Here is a 24950-nt window from a genome sequence, read left to right as displayed (position 1 = left end):
CTCTTACTAGCCTGTGCAATTTAGAGTTGCCCTGCAGTTGCTCTAACTTTTGCAAAGGACTGACCTGGCCGCCAGTCAGTTAAAGGATCAGGAGGTAAAGGGGTGGGGGAAAAGGAGGAGGAACAAAGACACGTTCGTCTCTTCACTTCAGTTGGGTGCTGCCTGAACACAAAGTGGCTGGACCCGAAGACCAAGCCCATGTTGTCGAATTCTATTTAAAATTACATTTCTGGAGAAACCTGAACTAGGGGACAAGAAAGTAAGATTAGAGCCCATGAGCCCATGCTCATTAAAGCAATGGAAAGCCATGCACATTGGACAGGGTTCGAACAGAGTAAATCCCCCTCAGTATCCTCACTGACAATATTTAAGAAGGCTGGTTTTTTTTCACAGGAATAAAGAACAATTTTTCATAATGCATGTTACTACTGCTGGGTGTGTTCCTACCTGTGTGCTGGTGAAAGTGCAAGACCGGGAGCATGTCTACAGCTTGACACAGCATCACAGGGTGAGTGGGAGTCCAGGCTGGTGAGTTGGGAGGCTCAGTGGTACCCCAGTTCCAAATGCCACCCCAGGGGAACACATCACACCTCTCACTATGTGGCTCATAGGAACGTTACTTTGGTAAATGTGAAGAACCGAAGCAGAACTTGGGTAAAAATTGTTCAAAAATTTTCTCTTGGAACTTTCATCCTGCAGGGAAGCATTTCCTCAGTTAAGTTCATCCTGCAGCAGCAATTTAGCTGTTTATATTCTCCTTCATTTATCATGGGCATTGTGTATTTCACAACAAAGGGTTAATGTATTTAACATTGATGGAGAAAATACTGCATTGGTTTAGGGCCAACCATGTAGAAACTGCAGCCCAGAACTCCACTCAGCACCAAGTGCCCTCCTGGCTTCAACGGGGAGCCGATGTTCTTCAGAGCAATGCGATAAGTGGTCAGATCTTTGCAAGCACATTCCAAGCACAGTGATGAGACCAGGCAGTCAGCTGGAGGCAGGACGATTGGATTCATGGGGTTGCTTTGGTGGACATCACATTTTAGAACCTGTTTGATGATTTTCCTTAATTTTGCCTCTTTCTCAGCCTCCTTTCCCCTGTAGAGACATACTCATATACAATACAAGATGAACCTCAAATGGTTATCTGCAATTTCAGTGTCTTCCTATGATATAAGTGTGCGTTTTAGAAGGAAAATATTGTTCACTAGAGTGATATCTGTTTGTAGGACCTTGTGTTAACTTTATCTTTAGTTCTCTTTCCACGGGTCATGCTTTAAGATATGCTGGAATAGCAAGCAACATTAAGTCCTTGCTAACACATTTTACTCAGAATTCATCCAACTTTTTCAAACAGGGGCTTGAACTCTGGGTACTTTTTCAGTGAACCCTCTGTCTACATTTTGGATTTTAAAAAAATCTGCAACCAGATGAATTTATCCTTGCCTCTGCATTTCAGACGGGAAAAATGCCAATATCAAATGATAGCTCTCTCCAAGATCTTTGATGCTGAGACCTCTTGGGAACTCTACACAAACTCCTACCATGACTGAACACCACATTCCCTCTGCTCTTTATTTTCTCCCCAAAATTTCTGCCTGTATTCACCACTGATTATGTTGCAGCTTCCAAATGATCAGTATAAGTAGATGATGCTGCATAGACAGACTTAGCAATATACCAGGGATTTAGGCAATCTGCTTTTTCCAGTCCTTGTACCTGTTTCCCTCTAGCTCACACACATATTTCACCACTGGAGTCCAGTCAAACGCTCCTGGCTCATTCTTCAGCCATTTCTCCAGTTCCCAGTGGTTCCGGTATGTATAGTCTGAAGCGATAATCTCCTTAAAGGACTCACAGGCAGAGAGGAGCTGGTGGATGGTGGGGCCACTGCCAATATCAATCAGGGTGTCCCCTGTCACCACACCTGGTTCAGAATACAGAATTCCTGGAGCTCATTGCACCTTAACCAGACTAAATGCAACTTCATCTCCATTATACTTAGTTGATTTAGTTTTAATACACCTAGCATTAATCTTGCTTCCATTGAAGGCAATGTCCAAACACCTAGTGACTTCATTGTTACCTAGTTTGGCTGCAAGTCCTCAATGCTTCTTGACATTCAATTTAACATCAGATACCCTTTTTAATTCTCTTTCATTTCTATTCAGTTTGAGTTTTTTGTAATGTAAGATCCTCTAAGTCTATTACCAGTCCCCTGAGCCATTCAATTTCCCCTTACAAACTACTGAGTTTAAGGACAATCCCCAGGATTATGCATGTATCTATATGGTTGCAGTAATAGTTAATACTAGAAAAATAAAGTATGAGGCAATATGTATGGCTCTTTGAAATCAGAATTTAAATTTCCATCACATCTACTTCGTAATAAGGGATGCAAGCAAATATATTCAATCATTTAAATGCTCTATCCTGGTCAGTGCCATAACTGCTGTCACTGTTATTGTATATGATTCTCTTCAGACTCGGTGGTTCATTCCAGATGGGGCAGATAGGCTGTGTCTATTATGCCCAGAGCAGGTTGTCTGGAGATGAGCATTCTCTCTGATGTGTGTCAAAATCATAATGCAGCCCCCACCAGACCTTCCAGATGTGTGACCTTTGAAATGAGAGTTAAGCAGCTGTCTGGATCAGGGGGCACTTTGTCACACGAACCAGAAAAGGTGTGGGACAGTCAGGCAGCTGGCTGGGTTGAGTGGTGCTTTGCTACTCGAGGCTACATGAGCCACCCGATGCGGGGCATATTGGGCGCTGTCCAGAATATGTGGAACTGTGCAACCAGGTCACCACAACATCCCCTCTGCTGCCATGTACTGCTTGTTCCTGGTTTGATTGTGGTGCACATGGATATCTTGCAGCAGTGCCACCATCATAGGCTATGGTGGCATCAGAACCTACAAGCAGAGACATGTTGGGATGAATGGTATCTGTCCGGTAGCTAGAGATGCAGTTTCCTCTCTGCTGAAGGCCAGGGCTCAGAGTGGAGCCAGAGTCCACAGGAAAGGCCATGGAATCCCACTTTGTCCTTCTCTTGGGGGAAGCAAGCACGAGTAAAAGAAAAATCAGCCCAGGGAGAAAAGAGTTGAAGGTTCATGAATGGTTGGGGACACATTGGAGTTGGGAGCTGTGATGCTGTATGGAATATGGGTGACCATTTATGATATTATTAACACCAATGTTATAAAATTGGAATGAATCATGCTAGATATGCTGTGTAAGGTATCAGTGAACATGTTTTGATTTGCCAAGTCTGATAACCTTGTTTATATGTTTGTATCACCTTTGTATTGTGACCAATAGATATATAGGGTATATCTGTATTTCCAAACTTGTGCTGTGTTTCTGGGTGACACCCCCAGCCAGTCTGGCAACAGCTCTGCCTTGCCTGTTCGATGGTCCATCAAGGATCATCGGCTGTACAATAGACCCACTGAGAGAAGGCAGGGGATACACCTTATGAGTCAGCAAGGCATGTAGGAACTGGAGTAACTTTTCTACAAACAAAGCTCAAAGCAAAGTACTGAAAGACCCATCCAAGCTGTGGATGTGTTCCAGAGGGACTTCGAAGCCAGCAAACTCACCAATACTCCTAAGAACATGATATACGGACTTGGAAGTCTCTGAATGTATTTGAGTGCTTTATCATTTAACAACTCTTTAGAGACAAAAGGATTGGTTGGCAGCACGGTATTTTGGGTAGGCTCCAAACTAATATTGCCCTGGTGACGTGGCTGACCCTATGGGGTCAGAAGGACGTTTGGTGTACGTGAGCAGAGTTTTTAAATAACTTCTCACTGTACTGGAGCTAGGTGCTGATTGGGAGACAGAGAACTGGAATGCAGTAAGGCAGCTGGGGGGGATTTCTATTTTTTGAACTTCTTGATAACCAGTGTGGGAGATCAGAAGCACAGTCTGTGACTGGTTGGTGAGTTTAACTTCATTGTTAACCACTAGTTTGGGGAGTCTCTGCTCTCCCCCTTCTGCAGCCTGCCCTGACCTTGGCATTTTCAGTGAGCGCAGGCCCAGGCACCCTGGATCACAGGAGCATGTGAGGGAGTTGTGGAGAAAGGCTGTAATCTGATACTTGGACAAAAGAAGGTGGAGCCATGGCCGGGAAGAGCAGAGGAACCCCATATTAACCCAGATCAGGAACAGCCGGGCAGTTGAAGGTTTGCAAACTCAGAGAGAAAATGGACCATAGCTGCCCTAAGAAAGAAGCTTTTGAATTCTGTTTTGATCCAAAAGAGGGTTTGAAAACATATTGTTCCTTTGACTCCACAAGTAGTGAAAAAAATGATATTTTGATGTTTCTTCTGAGAAATTTCTTTAAGACCTTCATTTTGGGTGAGTCGGGTGTGTTTTGTGCCATTCTGTTTGCACAAAGGCGGTTTTATAGTGGGTTGTGTGTTGCTGTAAACATGATTGTGTAGATCTGGATTTCTTTTAGCAGAGGAGATTTTCCCTAATTATCTTTCTGCCCCTACTTTATGGCGTGATGGGTCACAGTTGGTCTTCCTCATTACAAAAGCCTGCCACAATAGGTGCATTGAGAGTAGTATTGTCCTCTAGCATAATAACTCTTGTGTGTGCAATGACAACACTGGGCTGTGCTAATGACCTAGATGAGTCTCCCAAAGTCAATAGGAGAGTCTGAGATGAAGCATAAAATGGAGCCCACTACAGGCTGAAGAATCAACAGCGGAGAAGGTGCGCCTGGATCGTGGCAGCATGGAAGAGGAGAGAGAAGAGAGAGAGAGAGGTGGAGAGCCTGCATCAGTGCTTGTGCACATGGTCCTTTAGGGTGCTGTGGTTGGCAACATCACTGATGACAGCGCATATGGAACAGACCAGGACAGAGCAAATCCACCTTGACTAGTTTGTGCCTTAAGTACAGTCTCTCTACAAGATTGATCAGCTCCTCATGCCATGCAGTGGAGCTCTGTGCCATTCCCCATCAAGCCCTGGTCCCAGCATTGCGCTGACGAATGGCTGGTGGTAGATCAGAAGTCAGCATGTGCCATTGAGTCAGGAGTTGCTAGTCAAGGAGCTCCCCAGCTGTCCCCGAAAGAAGGACTTTCTCCCATGCTGTTCATATACCTAGGCTTGTGGGCATGTAGGATGTACTTTTAAAATTACCTGGGCTGTGTGGGTATTGCTAATTCCAAACCAAGTGAGCTTAAATGATAGATTTTTAAAAATAACATCTTGGGTTTTGTTTTGGTGCCTTCTGGATTTTGAGCTCCTCGGGTTGTTTTTTTTTTTAAGCTTTCTTCACAACTCTTCAGGGTAGAAACTAGCTTTAATTGAATTTATTTATTCAAATGAAAGATGAGATGAGATCTCCCAGTGCCAGCTTTAAGAAAGACATGGAGGAATCAGAGAGGGCCCAGGGGAGAGGAAACCCCCCCCCCAAAAAAAAAAGAGAGAGAGAGAGAGAGAGAGAGAGAAGTCTTAAAAATCTGACCCACAGGTAGGATTCGAAGAATTCAAAGTTAATGTTTTTTTATAATTTCAGTGGATAAGATCAATGTTTATTTTTAAGTTTCTTTATTTTTATTGATTTAGAATTTCACACTTGTGGGAAATTATATGACACGGGTGGGGGGAGTCAGACTACAATTATTTAATGACAGACACTGAGATTTAAAAGCTAAAATTTTTTATAACCTTTAAAACACCAAATGTCAAAATATTACAGCTGATTATCCTCAGATCCAAGTCAACGAAGTCCTGGAGCGGGATTTCTCTTACTTTATCTAGCTGTGTATTTCACATATTATCAATGGAAATGCTTTTTAGTCAGTTTGCGTGTGTGTGGTGAAATCAACCTTTATTGACGTTTACTGATACAAATCAAATCCTTTTCAACCTACTTATGAAGCAACCTCATTATACCACCCCCTCCATAAACTTATCAAGCTCAGTCTTGAAACCAGTAAAGGGTCCTTCGCTGCATTTTCTCTCTCCTGGAACTTGTCTTCTTAAAACCCTTTATAAACCCAAAGAGGAAATTGTCCAGCTTGAACCCTTAACCCCCCAAACCTCCTCCTCTCCCATCCTCTGTTGCTGTTTGTGCTGATACACAGGTATTTTGCATTTCAAACCAGATGGCGTTAAAGGCAACACCCTGATTCGTATTGGTGCTCAGCCCACCATTTTCGAACTGCTGTCTGCCTGTGAGTCCTTCAAGGAGATCATTGTCACAAACCATACGGATCTGAGCTGCCAGGAAATGCAGAAATGGCTAAAGAAAGAGCCGGGAGCATTTGACTGGACTCCGGTGGTGAAATACGTGTGTGAGCTGGAAGGGGACAGGTACGGGAGGGAGACATAGTTCTGTTACAATTTAACTAAAAAAAAAATGTAAAAATCCTTTTTAATTTGTTGATCTTCCTTCTCTGGGGTGGTTTTTTTCCTAATAATTATTATGTATTATGGTGGTGTTCATTACGTATAAAAAGAAAGAAATGGATTGAAGGAAAGGAAAAATTTAAGAGAAGTCTGGAACAAGGACTCCCCTCCAGCGACCCCAGCAAGGGATTCCTATGAATTTAGCAGACTCAGAGCTTGAACTTGCAATGCTTACAAGAGGAAGGTTTACTCCTACAAGGGTAATTTCTCCCCCGGCAGAGTGGCAAACATTTCAGAATTAGAACCCCCTTCACTCCCGTTTTAGCCTTCAAAATGGGCCGTAAGTGCCAGATGTTCTAAACAGCTGAGCACACAGGGTGCTGAGCTCCTTAGATTATTGGCCACACTTTATATAATCTTCCATTTATATGAATGGGCTGTAAAGGGTGAATAAATAGTGAGAACATTTTTTAATAAGGGTTTAGTCTATTGCTCAAAATTGTTACACAGCCCAACAGATCAATAGATAGCTTATAGCGATTTACACCATTTTCTGCAGATTTGCTGATAACCAAATATTTATGATGCATAGTATTTGTGTCTGTAAGATGCCTGTGTCATTTATTAACCATTATAAAACCATTATAAATGGGAGCTTCATATAAAGTGTGACCAACTCTGGCTAAATGGGAGCTGAGCTCTTCTGAAAATCTGGCCTTAAGCAGGTGAATTCCACCCAACAGAGATTTCGTGTGACTATGTAACTCTCATCCACTGAGCCGATTGCAGATACATTGACTGTGTGCACTGGTCCAAGATATGAAGGGCTCTTTGGCACAACAGTAGCACATTTGTCTTCAGTGTTATATTTATCTTTCCAGGAAAAAGTGGGCTGAGAAGGAAGAGAAATTACGAAGAACGGTCAAGCAGGTTCTGGAATGTGATGTCACCAAATTCAACCCTGCGACCTTTGCCTCTCTGCCCCCTGCTGACTGCCTGCTCTTAAACCAGTATTTAGGAGCAATATGCAAAGACTGGAGTACCTACCGTGCTGCCCTGAAGACTGTCAGCTCCCTGTTAAAGCCAGGGGGTCATTTGCTGATGGTGACCACAATGAAGTGTAGTCATTTTGTAATTGACCAGCACAAGTTTCCCTGCCTCTTTCTGGAGAAGGAGTGTCTGCAGGAAGCAGTGAAGGAGGCTGGCTTTGATATTTTGACGTTTGAGATGACTCCCATATGCTATCCTAGTAGTTTGGTAGAGCATGAGGGAATCTCTTACCTAGTTGCTTCCAAAGGGAAAGGCAAAGAAGATTAAAGAAAAAAATACATCAGCCCAAGGCAAGTAGAGAAGCAGAATAGATTAGCTGTAGATGCTGGTATATCTGAAAATCAATGTGCGCTATGGAGCTTCAATGACCTCCAAGCACCTTGGAGAACCTGTTTGTTCAGGGTGCACTAGCCTGAACCCCTTCTTGTGCCACTAAAGCTGCCCTCATCCCTGTCCTTTCCCATTCAGAGCTGCCATAATATCTCCCTGGCCTCCAACCCCACGGTGCTTTATCCAGTGCAGCTGCACCCTCCCGGGCTTCATCCTCTCCCTGCTCTTGTAATGTTTTGCCTAGTCTCATGCTGCAGCTGTGCAATTAATAATAATTACATAATGAATCATATAAAGTCCTTCTCACTGCTAATGGCCTGGAGCCTGCTCCCAGCATTCAGTGGCAAAACTCCTATTGGCTTCAGTGGTGCAGCACAGGGCCCAATCAGTGCTGGATTCGGAATTATTGATGGATGAGGTTTAGAAAGAGGATCAAAACACATCTACAGGCCTAACCACTGCAGACCTTTAGGAAGAGAGGTTCTGCCCCTGAGCTGACTCTACATTCAAATTCCGCGAATAGCTACATTTGATAATGGGTTGAGCTACTCCTTTCTAACCCAAATTTTGCCACTCACACCTATGTCACATGTTTAGCTTTGTGCCTTTCTATGCCATCTGCATTAGACTGTAAACTGCTTGGTGCAGGCAGCATGCCTTCTTGGGAGTCTTGTCTCCCGGCATTGACAACATGGCTCACACTGTACACATCATCGGCAATAACCTCGCTGTGATTTTAACATTGAGCAGTTTGAACTGATTGGCTGGGGCTTGACAGCTGCACTGGCCCATGGTGTTGGATGAATGATTTGTTTTGGTGAATAATCGTAATCTCCACCAATCGGTGCTTGCCTAATAAAGATCTGTTTCCCATATGCAACAGTCTGTGTTTCCAGGTCTTATTATTTCCTTTGCAGAAGGAGATTTAAAGGTTAATATATCTGGATTAAAACTAGATCACTGTGTCTACACAAGGATAAAAAACCTGAGGCTGGCCCAGGTCAGCTGACCAGGGCTCATGGGGATTGGATTCCAGGGCTGAAAAATTGCTGCATAGACATTTGGGCTTGGACTGAAGCCCGAGCTCTGGAACCAGACCAGCCACAACCATGCCGCAGCTCTTTTACCCCTGTGTAGACATACCCAGAGTCAGTCCTCTCTTCTCTTTAGGGGACACAAGTGAAAGGCTCTAAATTCTCTCCTGAAAACCCTCTAAAGCAGAGGCTCAGTGCTGAATGTAAAAGGAAAGTCGAGTGAAATACCACTACACTTTTTCCCTCCCCAAAAGGGAAAATCATAGCCAACGTACACCTGCCAGCGCTGCAGAATACATCTAAAACAAGTGAAAAGATGTTGCAGATACCATTACTGCGCATTTGGCAGATGCATTCTTGGGGATCCATCACACATCACCAAAAATGATACCAGCGGCTCAGTGAGAGCCTGTAGCTTGCTCACGTGCCCTGCTCCAATGCCCCTGAAGTTTCCCCTTAAACACCAACTCAGGTATATTTCATGCCCCCTCTCTTCCATCAACAAATACTTTTCTGCTTCCTGTGAGTTCTGCAAGAATCTGTCTCAGTGTGAAGAATAAAACCCCCCGACAATTACCTGACGAATGCAATTTGCATGTGCAATAATTGGTTAAAGTGTCAACAGGAAGGGCTACCGGTATCCAGCAGGATCAGAGGGCAGGGCACAGACCCATTGTGTAAGATGTAATGTCCAGATAAGTTTATCCCCCTGTTAAGCTAGCAGACGTAGGCAGGAGATAGTGCATAGAGATGAGTGAGAGATGCTTTCCTGTCATGGCCAAACATACGACATTTCAGAAATGTTCCTGTTCTGCATTGTGAGGGACCTGAGACTTCTCAAGTTTTTCTCCAATAACTAGCAGGAGCGAAAGACGCAGCCCAGACTAGCCAGTAGCCTGAGGGTTGGGGTATTCACCTGGGAAAACCAGGGTCAAGCTCCTGCTGTGCCTTATTTAGAGCAGTGACATAAACTTCTCCCATGCCCCCCACTCCCCGGTTGCCCTAAATAGCAGGCTATTAGCTATTGGTAGGTGGTGAATCTCTTAGGTTGTGCTCTGCGTTGTCTACACCAATGCTGCATTACAGCTGGAGCTATTTTAACTGAAATATGATTGCAGACCTGGATTTATCTTTTATCAAAGGAGATTTTCTTAGTTACCTTTCACCCCTGGTGGTAGAACGGGATGGGTCAGTTTCTTGTTAACAGAGCCTATCAGCACAGCTGCATTGAGAGTAACATTGTCCTCCAGAGAAATGACCAGTAACTCCAGTTTGTGCAGTGACAGCACTGGACCGTGCCCACGAGTCAGGTGGGTTATCCACAGTTAATGGGGGAGTAGGAGAGGAAGCATAAAAATGGGGCTGCTCAGAGTCTAAGGATCGATACTGGGGGAGGTGTTGGGTCATGGCACCCTGTCATCAGCATCTCACCTGGGCTAGCTTGGGCAGCTCCGTGCTTTGCATTCGGGAGTTGGTGGCTCCCATTCGAAGGCGCCTGTCTCTCCCTATTCATTGCATTGGTGGATCGCCGTGTTGTTCCTGTGACTTTCTGGCTAATTCCCCTGAGAGAACTGCCCCAAAATCTGTGACACTCAACCCATTCTGGCAAAGGGAACTGCTGACCTGCGGCGATCCCCATGATTGAGACAAAGGTCCCAGGTAGCCACATACATGTACGTCCAGCTCGGCTGGGAAGGATCATTGGGCTAAATTCTCTGCTGGTGGCGTTGTTGTACTCAAAGTACTATACAGGATCTTTTCAGGGGGATTAAGGCAAAATACCACATTTATTAGTAATACAAGTATCAATACTCTATGATATGCATATGATATATATATCACAGTCATGCATTCACACACACACACAGACACAAACACACTCCGTCTTGCTGTTGTTACCAACTAGTTGCTCTCCTTAACTGCACTGGCCAGACGAGTTAGATGAGGGAGGGGTGGAGCCGGGCTTCTGCCGATCCTGATCGATGCTCCGATGGTGACAAGACGAGACCCGGGGTCCTTCTGCAAGACACCTTGTATTTATAGCAGCTTCCCTCTTATGCAAATTTAGACGAGATTAAAAATCTGGGTCTGTGTCCGTTGGTCTGTGTCCATTGGTCTTTGTGCTGCTTTTCTTTGGGTGTTGTCCCAATGCTGCTCAAAGAGGGTGTTTTCTAAAGAAGGTGCTTGCTTCTAATCCCTGAGGCCGTCAATATGTCTGCTCTTCTTTATTGGGCCCACTTGACAAGTTGTATTGTCCTTTGCTCTGGCTCCCATTCCTTCTTCAACTGTTGTAGCTGTCTGGAGGTGGGTGTCTTCCAAGCCTCACTCATTCACACCTCATTCAGTCAATAGGGCAATTGATTACAGGGTGGGGGGAAGATCTTATTCTACTTCTAGCAAAAAGGCACATTTCTTTTACTTTAACTATACTATCCTTAGGGGCTATAACATTTGATACAAAGTTTTCTACCAATTTTCTATATAGGGATCTAACACAAAGTTGTATGAAAATAAAGAGGCACAATGCCAAGTCATATGAAATACAAGATAACATCATGCCAGATGCAATGTCATAAAGATACTTAATACAGAAAGATACTTAATACAGAATAACACAATGCAACGTTATACAGATTTATAGAGATAGTTAATACAGAGATTTCTCCACAATGTAACTCCACCAAAGTCACCTGAGCCCTCGGGGCCTTTGGCCTCATGTCCGAAGAGGCACCACTTCCATTTCAGCCTTGCCCAGGTCAGCGTCCCAGCTGCACGGAAGGGAAGGGGTGAAGGGAAATATGTTGTTTATCGAAGCACTGCCCTGACATCTCTTGTATCTAAACAGGTTTATTGCTCTTGTGCTTGATATTTAACCCCTCATTTTACCTCAGAGAAAGTGGACTAGGACTACGTGCCACGAAGCCACTTTCCCTTCCCTGACTCTCTTGGGTAATTTGCAGTTAGTTTGTTTAATGTCCAACTCATCCTCATGTTACCTTCTGAGATAAACAGGTTCCACTGATGCTCTGAGGACACTTCACAAATCAGGTATCTGGGTCAGGGGTGCAGGTGACAATCTGACAGGAGTACATACATTCAGAGCCAGAGTTAGGGGCAGGTGACTCAGGTGCCGGGATTGGAAGGGTGCTGAGCTCAGGATGCTGTAAGCTATTCAGAAGTTTAACAAATGTGTGGGTGGGTGGAGCGGGCACTGAGGACACTCCTTACCTGGGGCACCATTTGTTCTAGGGCTGGCCCTGCGTCCCTTGGCTTCTGTGTTCCATCTCCTCCCTGTGGCCCCATCATAAGGTGAGCTTGCCCTTGAAGGGAGCTCGAGCCTAGCTCGAGCTGTCCTGGTTTTCCTCTGAAGGGTGAGGCTGAGCAGATCCTGGTGAAAACCTGAGCAGGGGGAGCACAGGCCTGCCTAAGAGCATGAGATTAGGATCACCTGAGTCCATGCTGGGAGCACGCCTGCTGTAAAAAGGGCTGCCCACCACTCTCTGTTTCTGAGAGTGCTGGGGAAAGGGAACCAGGTGGGGAAGTTTACACATTAACTAGGTGAATGGCTTAGGAGAGACTTGCTGGGAAGGGTAGCAGGACTATCTTGGGAAACCCTAACAACAAGGGAAAGCAGTATGGCCAGCCCCAAGCATGGAACACCACAAGGCCCCAAAAAACACGACAGGCTTAAAAATCAAGGGACTTTAAAATAATAATAATTATATATGCTGGGTCTTTTTTCTTTGCTGGTTGAGCCTGTTGCGTACACTCAGGTTGTGTTTTTCAGGGTTCTCCACCAAAACCATGAGGGCTAGAAACTTACTTGCCCCCCCTCCCCGCACCCCTCAAAAAAACGAAAACTGAGATTCTCACATCGTCAGGTGACTTCAGCAGGTGGGGCTTTCCCAGATATTGTGACACTCATGTTTAAATTGCAAAGAAGACAACAAAACAGATTATGCTTAGCTGAGCCAAGTGAACTGGTTGTCGTCTTTTTGTTTCTGGTTCAATAAAGCAGGAATCGAGAGTGAGGGATTAAATTGAATCACTTGTCGTGGCTGTGTGAGTGCCTCAGGGGGCTAAGAAGGAGGGGAACTGAGGCACCAGACTGGGGTGTGTCTGGTGCCCAAGCAACACCCCCCTCACCCACACACACAGGTTCTTTTCCAAGGTGGACCTGAGAGGCTCTCTCAGGAACTGCCTTATCTGTGAACCACCCAGGTTGCTCTGTCCTGAGAGACTGTTAATAGTAGCATGCTGAGAGCCAGAGGGAAGGTGTCTGAGCTGGCTGCAGGGCCGTGAATGTGATTTCCTTGGAAAAGACAAAAAGACCTGCAGCTGCATCACATGCTGGATTACTGAGTTAGGTTTGCTTGATCTGCTATAGTAATATACGAGCTGAAAGGCACTGAACAAAAGCCAAAGCAAAAAAAACCCGAAGATCTCTGTGGAAGTGGAGAAAGAACTGACAGGGATTTGTAGGGGATCTTAATGCATGACAGTCTCTGTTAGCAAGAGTCAGGCTAGCTGTAACCCTACTAATGCGAGATTTGTAGAAGCGAGGATTGTTTGAGGCGAGTGGGAAAGAACTGTGTGAGAAGTTGTTGCGACCTTGTGTCGATATAAGGAATGTAGACTGGCGTCTAAATAGAAGTGAGAAAAATAAGATATCAGGATGGCCTATGTATAAACAAAATGCAGCTGTTGCTTATTATTGTATGTAACAAAAAGTATAAATGCTGCTGGAATTGTTTACCTGTAGAGAGACCTGCCTAGGACTGGGGAAACCCTGTGTCCTAGCACACTCCCTACTCTATGCAATTGCTTGAGAATAATAAAGTATTTGATTTTGCTGCACCCAACCAAAAAGTGAGAACTGAGTTTTTCTCCGACAATAGGTACCCAGCATTTGCAGTGTTAGTATCTGTACTGGTATTCCAACAGCAGCCAAGTGGGCTAGGCATTGCACAGACACAACAGGAAGGCACAATCGTTGCTCTGAAGAGCTCTCAGTCTTAAAAAAACCCAATAAAGAAACAAACTGTCCAGGTCTGTCTGTCTGCCTATAGACACTGCTTTCAGATCAGCTCTGCACACTGGTGCCTCCTACTGTTCAGAAAGCAGAAGGCATGTCCTGAGACATCCTGTGAAGTGAATTTCGGGGTGGGGGGAATGTGTCAAGATTTTCCCTGATGCACCATGGGCTTCAAAACCCATGTTGAGGAAAAGCTGTTAGGGGGATATAATTAGTGGAGCTTAGGCACTTGTGTGATGAATGCCACACTTGGTATGATGGAGATGTATGACCAGCATAGCTCTGGGTGAGGAGCACTGGAGCAGCAAGAGTAGCTGTGGGTTGAGACTGAGATGTCCTGGCCGAGTTTTGTGGGACCCCAGTCCCTGGACCAGCTGGCAGTCTGCTCACAACCAAACAACATGTTCACTGTGGACCTCTGAGAGTCTTAAAAAGTGTGAATTGTGTTAGCCTCATGCCTAACAAGGACACCTATGGGTTAGTTCTATTTTTAAGGCATCCAAGAAAGAGAGGAACAAAAAATAAAATACTGAACAAGATTTCTAACTCTGTTTGATGGGTACTTAGCCAGTAACAATTTGTCACTGGCATTGTGTATTTCACAAAAAAGGGTTAATGTATTTAACATTGATGGAGAAAATACTGCATTGATTTCATTGTTATGTTTATTGGTAATATTATCTCACTTTATTCAGGGAGGGTTTCCTTTACCCGTACTCCCCAAAGGATTTATATTGCTTCCTCTTTGCGAGCGAGAATGAAGAACTTTCCAGAAAAATCACAGCTGTCATCGGTATTATCATCCCTGACGAGAACCTCAAACTCCTGAATGATGAAGCCAGTGTCACTGAGGGCTTCCCTAAGAAATTCCTCTCCCAGGACCAAACTCGAGAACCTTTTAGGGCCAACCATGTAGAAACTGCAGCCCAAAACTCCACTCAGCACCAAGTGCCCTCCTGGCTTTAACAGGGAGCTGATGTTCTTCAGAGCAATGCGATAAGTGGTCAGATCTTTGCAAGCAGCTTCCAAGCACAGTGATGAGACCAGGCAGTCAGCTGGAGGCAGGATGATTGGATCCATGGGGTTGCTTTTGTGGACATCACATTTTAGAACCTGTTTGATGGTTTTCCTTAATTTTGCCTCTTTCTCAGATGCCTTCTCCCTACAGAGACATACACATATACAATACAAGATGAACTCTAAAGGGTTATCTGCAATTTCAGTGTCTTTCTATCATATAGATGTGCGTATTAGAAGAAAAACACAATTCTCTAGAGTGATGTCTGTTTGTAGGACCTTGTGTTAACTTTATCTTTAGTTCTCTTTCCACGGGTCATGCTTTAAGATATGCTGGAACGCCAAGCAACATTAAGTCCTTGCTACCACATGTTGCTCAGAATTCATCAAAAGTTTTCAAACAGGGTCATGAACTCTGGCTACATTTTTAGTGGAACCTCTGTCTGAATTTTGGAGTATTAGAAGAACTTTTTCAGTGGACTTCGTCTCCCCTCCCCCGCCGGCTGTCTGAATTTATGATTTTAAAAAATCTACAACCAGGTGAATTTACATCAGCCACATTTCCCTCTGCATTTCAAACTGGAAAAGTGACAATATCAATTGATAGCTCTCTCCAAGGTCTTGGATACTGAGACCTCATGGGGACCCTATACAGACTCCTACCATAACTGAAAACCACATCCCCTCTGCTCTTTATTTTCTCCCCAAAATTTCTGCCTGTATTCACCACTGATTATGTTGCAGCTTCCAAATGATCAGTATAAGTAGTTGATGCTGCATAGACAGACTTAGCAATATACCAGGGATTTAGGCAATCTGCTTTTTCCAGTCCTTGTACCTGTTTCCCTCTAGCTCACACACGTATTTCACCACTGGAGTCCAGTCAAACGCTCCTGGCTCATTCTTCAGCCATTTCTCCAGTTCCCAGTGGTTCCGGTATGTATAGTCTGAAGCGATGATCTCCTTAAAGGACTCGCAGGCAGAGAGGAGCTGGTGGATGGTGGGGCCACTGCCAATATCAATCAGGGTGTCCCCTGTCACCACACCTGGTTCAGAATACAGAATTCCTGGAGCTCATTGCACCTTAACCAGACTAAATGCAACTTCATCTCCATTATACTTAGTTGATTTAGTTTTAATACATCTAGAGTTAATCTTGCTTCCACTGAATGCAATGTCCAAACACCTAGTGACTTCAGTGTTACCAAGCTTTGGCTGCAAGTCCTCAATGCTTCTTGACATACAGATTATTGCACTTACATTCCTATTCAGTTCTAGTTTTTCTGTAATATAAGATGCTCTAATTCTATTACCAGAACTCTGAGCCAAGCAATTCCCCCTTGCAAGTTACTGAATTTAAGGACAATCCCCAGGATTACACATTTATCTATGTGGTTACGGTAAAAGTTAATACTAGAAAAATACAGTATGGTGCAATATCTCTGGTTCTTCCAATCCAACAGCTTTGTAAACAGAATTTAAATTTGCATCACATAATAAGGGATGCAAGCAAGTATATTCCAAAATTTAACTACAGGGTGATTTTTGAACAGAGTTGGAGCGCTTCATAAAAAAACTAATTTCTACTCCCAGGAGAAGGCTATGGGGAAATGTGCTAGATAATAACTAATAATAACCTACTTTTCTGTCTAGTGCTTTACATTTATACAGCTCCAAGCACTTTGGACCGGAATACTAATGTCGTTATCCCTGTTTTACAAATGAGGCACAGAGCAGTGATGTGACTTGCCCAGGGTCAAAGGGAAGGTCAGTGGCAGGCTTGAGAACAGAACTCAGGTGTTGTGAGTCTCAGTCCAAGGCCGTACTGCATGGATGCTTGCAGAAAGAGGAGGATGGGGAAAGCTTCCTGAGGACCTGTGGTACTTCCAAAGGCTGAACAATAACATTTAGCCTATTTAATGGGCTTTTTAGCTAGAAACATTCTCTGAAGGGTCCTCAGCCCCCCTGTGCCGCAAGGTGAGATTTGATGAACTGCCCTAGCATATTTGTTGCACATCAGATAGGAGTGACCAGGGAAACCAAATAACTAATGCATATTGCAGGATTCTTCACCACAACCCAGGCCAAAAGGTGCCGCGACAATAACCTGATTTCTTATGTCACAGACAAGCATAGTTGCAGGAATCAGGGGTGCAGGAGGTGCTGCAGCACCCTCAGGTTTTATGCAGGGCTCTGCTCCCGGCCCCGTATGTGGGGTCCTGGCTGCCAGACCCACTCCCAGGCTCTGCTTCTGGCCCCCCAGCAGGTTCCTGGCGCATGCCTGGGTTCCCAGCTGCTGGTCTCAGCCTCATCCCCCATAACTTCTTCAGGTTCACCCCTCCCGGAGACACGGCTCTGCTCCCATCCTTAGCTCTTGTGTGGGGCATGGGCAGGGGTGAGTGAGCTGTTCCAGCGTCACGGCAGACAAGGATAGACAAGCCAGGGATGAGTCTCAAATCCCACCAACAGGCCATACCTGAAGTGAAGGTTTTACAATAATGTTTCAGGGAAAAGTTAAGATAGTCCTCTCCGAAGGTGTCTTCTCCAAATTTATAATGTCTGAGATAGGCCTTTGGATCAAAGTCTGCCTGGTAATCATCTCCTCCGGTGAACTCAGCCATGGTGCTCCCTCCAAGTCTGCACATAAACTATGCTGGTTTTCCCAGGGTTCCCTGCCCACAATGAGCTATCCCTGGTGACGCACATCTGATCTTTGCCTTTTAACACTTCCATGTGCCTGCAAAAAGAGTGCTGCTGTGGAGCTCAGCCCCTACACTCTTCAGTGTTAGATGTACAACTTGGTGATGCTTAAAAACTTTTTTTCTTAATCCCATTTGCTTTTCACAACTCCAGGGCAGATTACAGGTCCCTAATGGAATCCCAAGCTGGAAGCTGATATAAAGTTCTATGAATAGTTAACAGCATTCTGCCAGCCTCTGCCCTTCTAGAGCTGAAAAGCAGACATATGCATAGTGAGAGGGCTCTGAGATTAGGGCAAGGTCCTGTCACAGACTTCAGGGCGCTAATGCAGAGCTGTAACTAGGCATTTTAGCCCTCGGGGTGAGTTGCTTATTTGCGCCCCATAGCAGCAATGAGTAGAGGCAGGATGGCCGGTCCCATCAGCTTCTAATACACAGGCTCCTGTCTTAAAATCTCTGTGCTAAATGGAAGGCAGATATCTGGGAGGGAGCATGTGAGCCTGGGTGGCCCCTCCATGCACTTCTCATTTTTCCTTCCCCAGGGCTTTGCATCCTGGGCGGCTTCTCTGCTCACCTCACCCTGGTTACAGCCCTGGTCCTGGAGCTGGAATCTGATGCACCAGACAGGGCAGTGAATGCCAAACTCAAGGACCTCTCATGGACAATGCCCTCTATGCAGGCTCCTCCTCTTTACAGCAAGGGTTTCCAGGCCACTAGAGCTTTATAAGGAACCCCTTGGGAGCCACTGGCGTGATGTGATGTCACTCCACTTAGCAGATTCTGGCATTTTGCACAAGCTTCAGTTTCCCAGAGGTCTCAAGGAGTGGCTCTATGTGAAGCAGGTGGCCGCAACCCAGTTTCCCAGTGACATAGGTGTGGATCACCGTGGAGACTGATCAATAACAAGACCGTCGTCGCTGAAGGTTGTTTCCTTAAGCTAAGGCTGCACTAATAGCTTCTGGATTAGTATGTGTCAACCTGCCCCAGAGCTGACGGTCTCCAGCCAGTAATATCCCTGATCTCCCCACTTCGGCCTTCACAAACTGAGAAGACCCTGGATCCAGCACACAGATTCTAGCAAGAGCTACCACCGCAAGAAACACTGGCTGAAACCAAGAGAAAAACTCAGTGTCTGTTCCATCGAGACACTGTCCCATTTCTACGCTAGTAGACGATACTTAAATATTTTTTTTTAGTATTGACAGATTTTAGGATATCATCTTAATCTATTATCTTCATTATTATACACACAAAATGGATAGTGCTTTGTACTAACTCAATACCTTTCACCCCAAGATTGCAAAGTGCTTTATCCAGAGTATTGTTTATATATTGCTAAATTCGGTCTCTGTTCAGACTCGCTCATGCATCAGATGATGCAAAAACCATTGCTGTTCCTTCACATTCTAGACAGGAGCAACCTTCTTACCTCTATGTGATTCCTGCCAAGTGCACAAATATTCTGTATGGGTGTGTGTCTGTATAGGGACCATTGCTGGGCCATAAGGCACATACGGACACAAGAATCACTGCCTTACGCCACGCCTTGAACTGTCTTACTGTGGTTTTTCAGGACAAAGGCCTGCAGAGAATGTGGTTAGCAGCAGCCAAAATAGGTTGGCCATCCTAGATCTCCCCCTGCTGGGTGTAGCATGTGTGCAGATGCCTCTTTACAATGCCCTACCAGAATTTAAACTTTGGGGAGATTCCCATGCAGAGTTTAATTTACTGGCTCAGGTGCTTGTGCATGAAGATGTGGCCTCACCACTCGTCCCCAGGACTGTGTGCTGTTCAAATTCTTATCAGTAATTCCAGTCCATCCCAACATACCAGGCTGGAGCATCCTGCTCAGCAGCATCTCTGAGAAAGCAGGGAGGACAACACCTTGAGAATCCAAGAGTTCAGGGACAAAGCCCATGCAATATGTAGATAGACCAGTATATAAGTGCATTTTGTGTTTTGTGGCTGACACAATTAGATGGATTAAACAGAGTATGGTCAGTCTGTTGTCTAGCTAAACTCTGTTCCATGGGGCCACGACCAAATAACACTCCAGGGTTGCTCCCACTTGATGAAATTAAGGTGCCAGATTCTGGATCCCACTATGAACCCACTGTGTTTTTCTCATGTGGAAAGGGTTCCGCAGTCTGACCCATTAACAGCTCAATACAATATTGGTCAAACATGGAAACCATTTTGTATAGACCTGTTGAATCCGAACGACAATGATCTTTTGACTAAGTCTAAGCAGAGCTGACAATTTGAATTTCCTACCCATGGATTCTAAATGAGAGATTTGGAAACAATGACAGAATTCACTCCTGTGAAGAGGGGAGATCAAAGGATATAAGCATCACATCATGTGCGCCTAAGGTTTGGGGCTGTTCTTCTGCACAGGATGAATTTCACCCAAATCAAAACACTTCTGGAAATGTGTGTTTCAAAGCAAAGAATCAAATTAACATTGACTCTACTCTGCAATGATAATGCCTCAGCTGGAGTACTTGTGTCCAGTTATGGGCATCACACCTTCAGCAGGATGTGGACAAATAGGAGAACGTTCAGAAGAGAGCAACAAAAAGAATTAAAGGTCCATAGATGATTGACACAATTGGGTTTGTTCAATCTGGAGAAGAGAAGACTGAGTGTGGGGGGGACATGATAGTCTTCAAGTATGTAAAAGGTTGACATGATAGTCTTCAAGTACGTAAAAGGTTGTTATAAAGAAGAGAGTGATCCATTTTTCTCCTTATCCACTGAGGGCAGGGCAAGAAGCAATGAGATTAAATCTCTCCTGATGCAATTTAGGCTAGACATTAGGAAAAACTTCCTAACTGTAAGGTAGTTAAGCACTGGAACAAATTACTTAGGCTGGTTGTGGAATCTCTTTCACTGAAGTTTTTTGAAACAGTGATGTCAGGGATGGCCTAGATAGTACTTAGCCTTTCGTCAGTGCAGGGGACTGGACTAGATGATCTACTGCGGTCCCTTCCAGCCTTATATTCTATGATTCTATCAAAATACGAATGACCGTGACAATGAAGCAGTGCAAGTCATATTATATCCCTTTGTAGATAACCTTCTCCCCCACTTATTCTTTAAGGGATTTATATTGCTTTCTCTTGGTGAACAACAACGAAGTAAAATCCAGAGAAATCACAGGTGCCCTCCCTGATTTTATCATCGCTGAAGAGAACATTAAACTGCTACATGATGCAGCCAGTTGCACTGAGGGCTTCCCTCAGGAATTCCTCTCTTAAAACCAAAGAAGAGAACCTTTTTGGATCAACCATGTAGAAACTGCAGCCCAAAGCTCTGCTCAGCACCAACTGCCTTTCTGGTGTTTACAGGGAGCTAATGTTCTTCAGAGCAACTTAATAAGTGCTCAGATCTTTGCAAGCAGCTTCCAAGCACAGAGATGAGACCAGGCTGTCAGTTGGAAGCAAGATGACTGTATCCAAGGAGTTGCTTTTGTGGAGATCACATTTTAGAACCTGTTTGATGATTCTGCTTAACTTTGCCTCCTTCTCAGCCCAGTTTTCCCTAAAAGAAAAAGCAAAATATGGACCAGCCTCGTTAACTGAAAATTCAATGTCTTTTTATTCCTTTGCAGCATGTGTGAATATTAGAGAACAAATTGCTTACTAGAGTGATGTCTATTTTCAGGGTCTTTGGGAGACCTTTTTTATTTTTGGTTTGTGGATCAGGTTTTAACAAATGACAAATCTCCAAGTGAAAATAAGCCCTAACTTTAATGCCAAATTTTGCTCAGAACACATCCCAAGGTTGTTGATGCATCCTGAACCCTTGCAAACTTTTTAGCAGGGATTTGTAACAATATTTTGAACTAGGTAAGGTTGCTTTAGCATCTCAGCTTAATGCTTTCCCTGTTGATATTTCAGTTTGGATACGCTGCCGTTCTCTGCCAACAGCTTCCACCCTCCTCAAGACTTTGCTGCTGAGCCCCATTGGGGACCTTAAAGAGACTCTGAACTCCTCCCCACATGTAGTTCCCCTCAATCTCACTCCCCTTTTTTTCCCTTGAAATTTCTGCCTGCATTCTGTACTGCTCAAACTCATCTGGCCTGTCCACAACAAAGTTTTTCCCTGAGGATCTCTTTGTTGATAAATTTGCATTTGATCACTAAGAGTTGCTGGCCCTGTCAAAAAACAGCTTTGCAGTACTCAGGGGATTTAAATAACAAGCTCCTTCCAGCCCAGTAACTGTCCTGTCCAGCTCATGCACACAGTTCAACCCCCGAGTCCGACTCCAGCTCCTTCTTTAGCCAGTTCTGCAGTTCCTGGCAGTTCCGGTCCCTGTAGTCTGAAGCAGTGATCTCCTTGAAGATCTTGCAAGGGCCTAGGAGCTGGTAAATGATGGGGCCACTGCCGACATTCATTAAGGCGTTTTTTACACCTCCTGGTTCAGACTGGGGAATTCTTCAAGCTCATCATATCCTTACCAGGCTAAATACAGCCGCATCTCAATTACACTGGGCTGTTTTTCCAATGCATTTTTTTTCTTCAGTTAAAATCATACTCTGCTTCCATTGCAGACAATAGCCAAACTTCCACTGATTTCAGTGGCCCAGGGCTTTGCCCCTAAGACTTTAAAGCTTCTTAGCAATCTCGGCTCAGTTGATGTTATGAGTGGTGACAGCTTAGATTCTGCTCTGGTTCTTCCTGTGACCTCCCACCCACAGTCAGAGCCAGGAATCTGAACTCTGTCTGCACTAACCCAGCATCAGGACTCTGCCTCTTAAAAGGTTCATGGCCCTACCAGTAGCAGAGGAGCAGATGCTATTGATCTCAGTTGTTCAGATTGGCATTTTGCTCTTTTTGTTTTTTCTGCCTTTTTTTTTTTTAAATCTCATTAGATTTCAAGGTAACAGGTCAAATGACTTGAAACAAGATTAGATACAACCTGTGTGTTCTGTCAATGAACCCTAGTAACATGATAGGGCAGCGGTTCTCATACTGTGGGTTGGAACCCCATGACCCAATTTTAATGGGGTAGCCAGGGCTGGCATTAAACTTGCTGGAGTCTGGGTCTGAAGCTGGAGCCCAAATCCCCCTGCCAGGGCTCAGGCTTCTGTCCCCCATCCCGGGGTCACGCAATAATTTTTGTTGTCAGAAGTGGGTTGCAGAGCAATGCAGTTTGAGAACCGCTGTGCTAGGGCTTCCAGCCATGATCCTTTAGGGTGACAAGATGTCCCGATTTTATTGGGACAGTCCTAATATTTGGGGCTTTTTCTTATATAGGCTCCTATTACCCCATACCTTCCTGTTCAAATTTTTAATACTTGCTATCTAATTACCCGATGCTCCTTCCACCACACGTGCACAGTGAGAGACAGCTAGGTCCCTGTCACAGACACCAGTACGCCAGTGTGTGGGTGCAGAGGCCTAATTCAGCTTCAGCAGCATACTCGTGTCAAGCTGCAGCATCAGGCCCAATCAGCCCTTTCTCAGGAATGAAATAGCCCAGTCATTTCATAGGGTACATGGGCTGTGCACCTCTGTCCCACCTAGTCTCTGGTGTCATTTCAGACATTGGGTTTAGTGTGTGGGCACTGGGTGGCGTTGGTGGCCTGTGGTACGCAGGAGGTCAGAGGAGTGGATTCGGTGGGCCTTTAAACGCATAGAGTGACACAACTCTCTGTTATGCTAGAGCAGACTGGACACGCTGTGTGTCCTACTGGTACAGCTGTGTCCTCTTCCAGCCTCTCCAGCCAGAGGAGTGCATGGGGCTTTACAAACACAGCGCCTCACAGCTGGAGCCAAGTGAAATATTCTCACCCCCTCTCATTCCCTCTTGATGAGCCAAAGCTGGGAGAGTGGCTGCCTTCACAGAACCTCAGCCCGGACTCATATAAGGTTGGTGGACATAAGCAAGTTCTCAGGGCTTTTTTGTTTGGGGGGGTGGGCGGAGGGTCAGAGCTGAAAGGCAACTGGCTGTGGTGGTTGCCATTGGAGGTTTCAGTTCATCAAACGTCCCGTTGAACCTGCACGTTGGTTTGCCTCCAGCCCCTACCAAAGGAACTCTTGCTCTGAGTCCAGCCCCACCACCAGCACTTTGCATACCTCCGCTCAGGCACAGAGAAGAGAACTGACTTTCAGTCGTGTGGTTAAGACCTGGAATCGTGTTTGGCAGCTCAGGCACATCTCTGAGGAGATCTGACACAACCAGGTGCTTCAACCTGAAGCTCTGAATGCCCCTCCCAGCCCTAGATCTGCAGTCCATTCAGATTCTTATCTGGAATTCTGCCCTATCTGACCAGTCCAGCCGGTGACCTCCCACTTTGTGAGAGCAGCCGCGAGAAACTGGGGAGCATAAAACCTTGGTAAAATCCAACAACATGTGGCCCAGACCCATAGAACATTACAGAATTATATGTAATATTACAGTTGCATTGTGCTTTGCTGGTAAAATAGTGTGGATGATACATGTGGCAGAGACTGGACCATGGTGGGGGTAATGACCAGACTATCTCTGGGTTCCAGTATTCCTGGCTACTAGAACAGTCCTTTGCATGCTCTTACTAGCCTGTGCAATTTAGAGTTTCCCTGCAGCTGCTCTAACTTTTGCAAAGGGCTGACCTGGCCGCCAGTCAGTTAAAGGATCAGGAGGTAAAGGGGTGGGGGAAAAGAAGGAGGCACAAAGACACGTTCGTCTCTTCACTTCAGTTGGGTGCTGCCTGAACACAGACTGGCTGGACCCGAAGACCATGCCCATGTTGTCTAATTCTATTTAAAATTACATTTCTGGAGAAACCTGAACTAGGGGACAAGAAATTAAGATTAGAGCCTATGAGCTCATGTTGATTAAAGCAATGGAAAGCCATGCACATTGGACAGGGTTCGAACAGAGCAAATCCACCTCAGTATCCTCACTGGGAACATCTAATGAGGCCAATTTTTTGCACAAAAAATACACATTTTTCATAACGTAAAACAGAAGATTTCAAGAAGTAACGCGACATTTCACTAACACAAGAAGAGCACCCATCAAACTAATATAAGATGCTAAGTATGTTTACAGAAACAAAACCATTCCTCTCAGTATGTAGCTCAATGGAGCTTTTCTTTGGCAAATGTCAAGAACCAAAGCAGAACTTGGGCAAAAATTGTTCAAAAATTGCAATAAATTTAAAAAAATAGCAACCAAAATTGTCTTTCAGAGCTCATCCTGCAGGGAAGCATTTCCTCAGTTAAGTGCCTCCTGCAGCAGCAATTTAGATGCTTATATTCTCCTGCATTTGTCATGGGCATTGTGTATTTCACAACAAAGGGTTAATGTATTTAACATTGATGGAGAAAATACTGCATTCATTTCATTGTTATGTTTATTAATAATATTAGCTCTGTTCCTTCAGAGAAGGTTTGCTTTACCCGTACTCCCCAAAGGAT

General features: G+C 44.8%; 3 protein-coding genes across 3 annotated transcripts; 1 reads left to right on the top strand and 2 right to left on the bottom strand.

Moving 5' to 3' along the window:
• Positions 1-806: 806 nt before the first annotated feature.
• LOC127033585 (nicotinamide N-methyltransferase-like) lies at positions 807-3033 on the bottom strand. Its single transcript, XM_050921509.1, has 3 exons — positions 2745-3033; positions 1723-1930; positions 807-1101 (listed from the first exon to the last, which is right to left on the bottom strand). The coding sequence occupies exons 1-3, from the start codon at positions 3031-3033 to the stop codon at positions 807-809; spliced, it is 792 nt and encodes a 263-aa protein (XP_050777466.1).
• Positions 3034-4214: 1181 nt separating this feature from the next.
• Positions 4215-8635, top strand: LOC127033723 (nicotinamide N-methyltransferase-like). Its single transcript, XM_050921846.1, has 3 exons — positions 4215-4368; positions 6132-6339; positions 7257-8635. The coding sequence occupies exons 1-3, from the start codon at positions 4215-4217 to the stop codon at positions 7690-7692; spliced, it is 798 nt and encodes a 265-aa protein (XP_050777803.1). The 3' UTR covers positions 7693-8635.
• A 5918-nt stretch (positions 8636-14553) lies between these two features.
• On the bottom strand, positions 14554-17486 carry LOC127033584 (nicotinamide N-methyltransferase-like). Its single transcript, XM_050921508.1, has 3 exons — positions 17318-17486; positions 15680-15887; positions 14554-14986 (listed from the first exon to the last, which is right to left on the bottom strand). Exons 1-3 carry the CDS (start codon positions 17484-17486, stop codon positions 14554-14556), a joined length of 810 nt encoding a protein of 269 aa, XP_050777465.1.
• Between the last annotated feature and the right edge of the window lie 7464 nt (positions 17487-24950).

This window comes from Gopherus flavomarginatus, chromosome 13 (assembly GCF_025201925.1).
Source record: "Gopherus flavomarginatus isolate rGopFla2 chromosome 13, rGopFla2.mat.asm, whole genome shotgun sequence".
NCBI lineage: Eukaryota > Metazoa > Chordata > Testudines > Testudinidae > Gopherus > Gopherus flavomarginatus.
The sequence above is the reverse complement of the archived record's forward strand: the minus strand, read 5'-3'. Positions and strand labels throughout refer to the sequence as shown.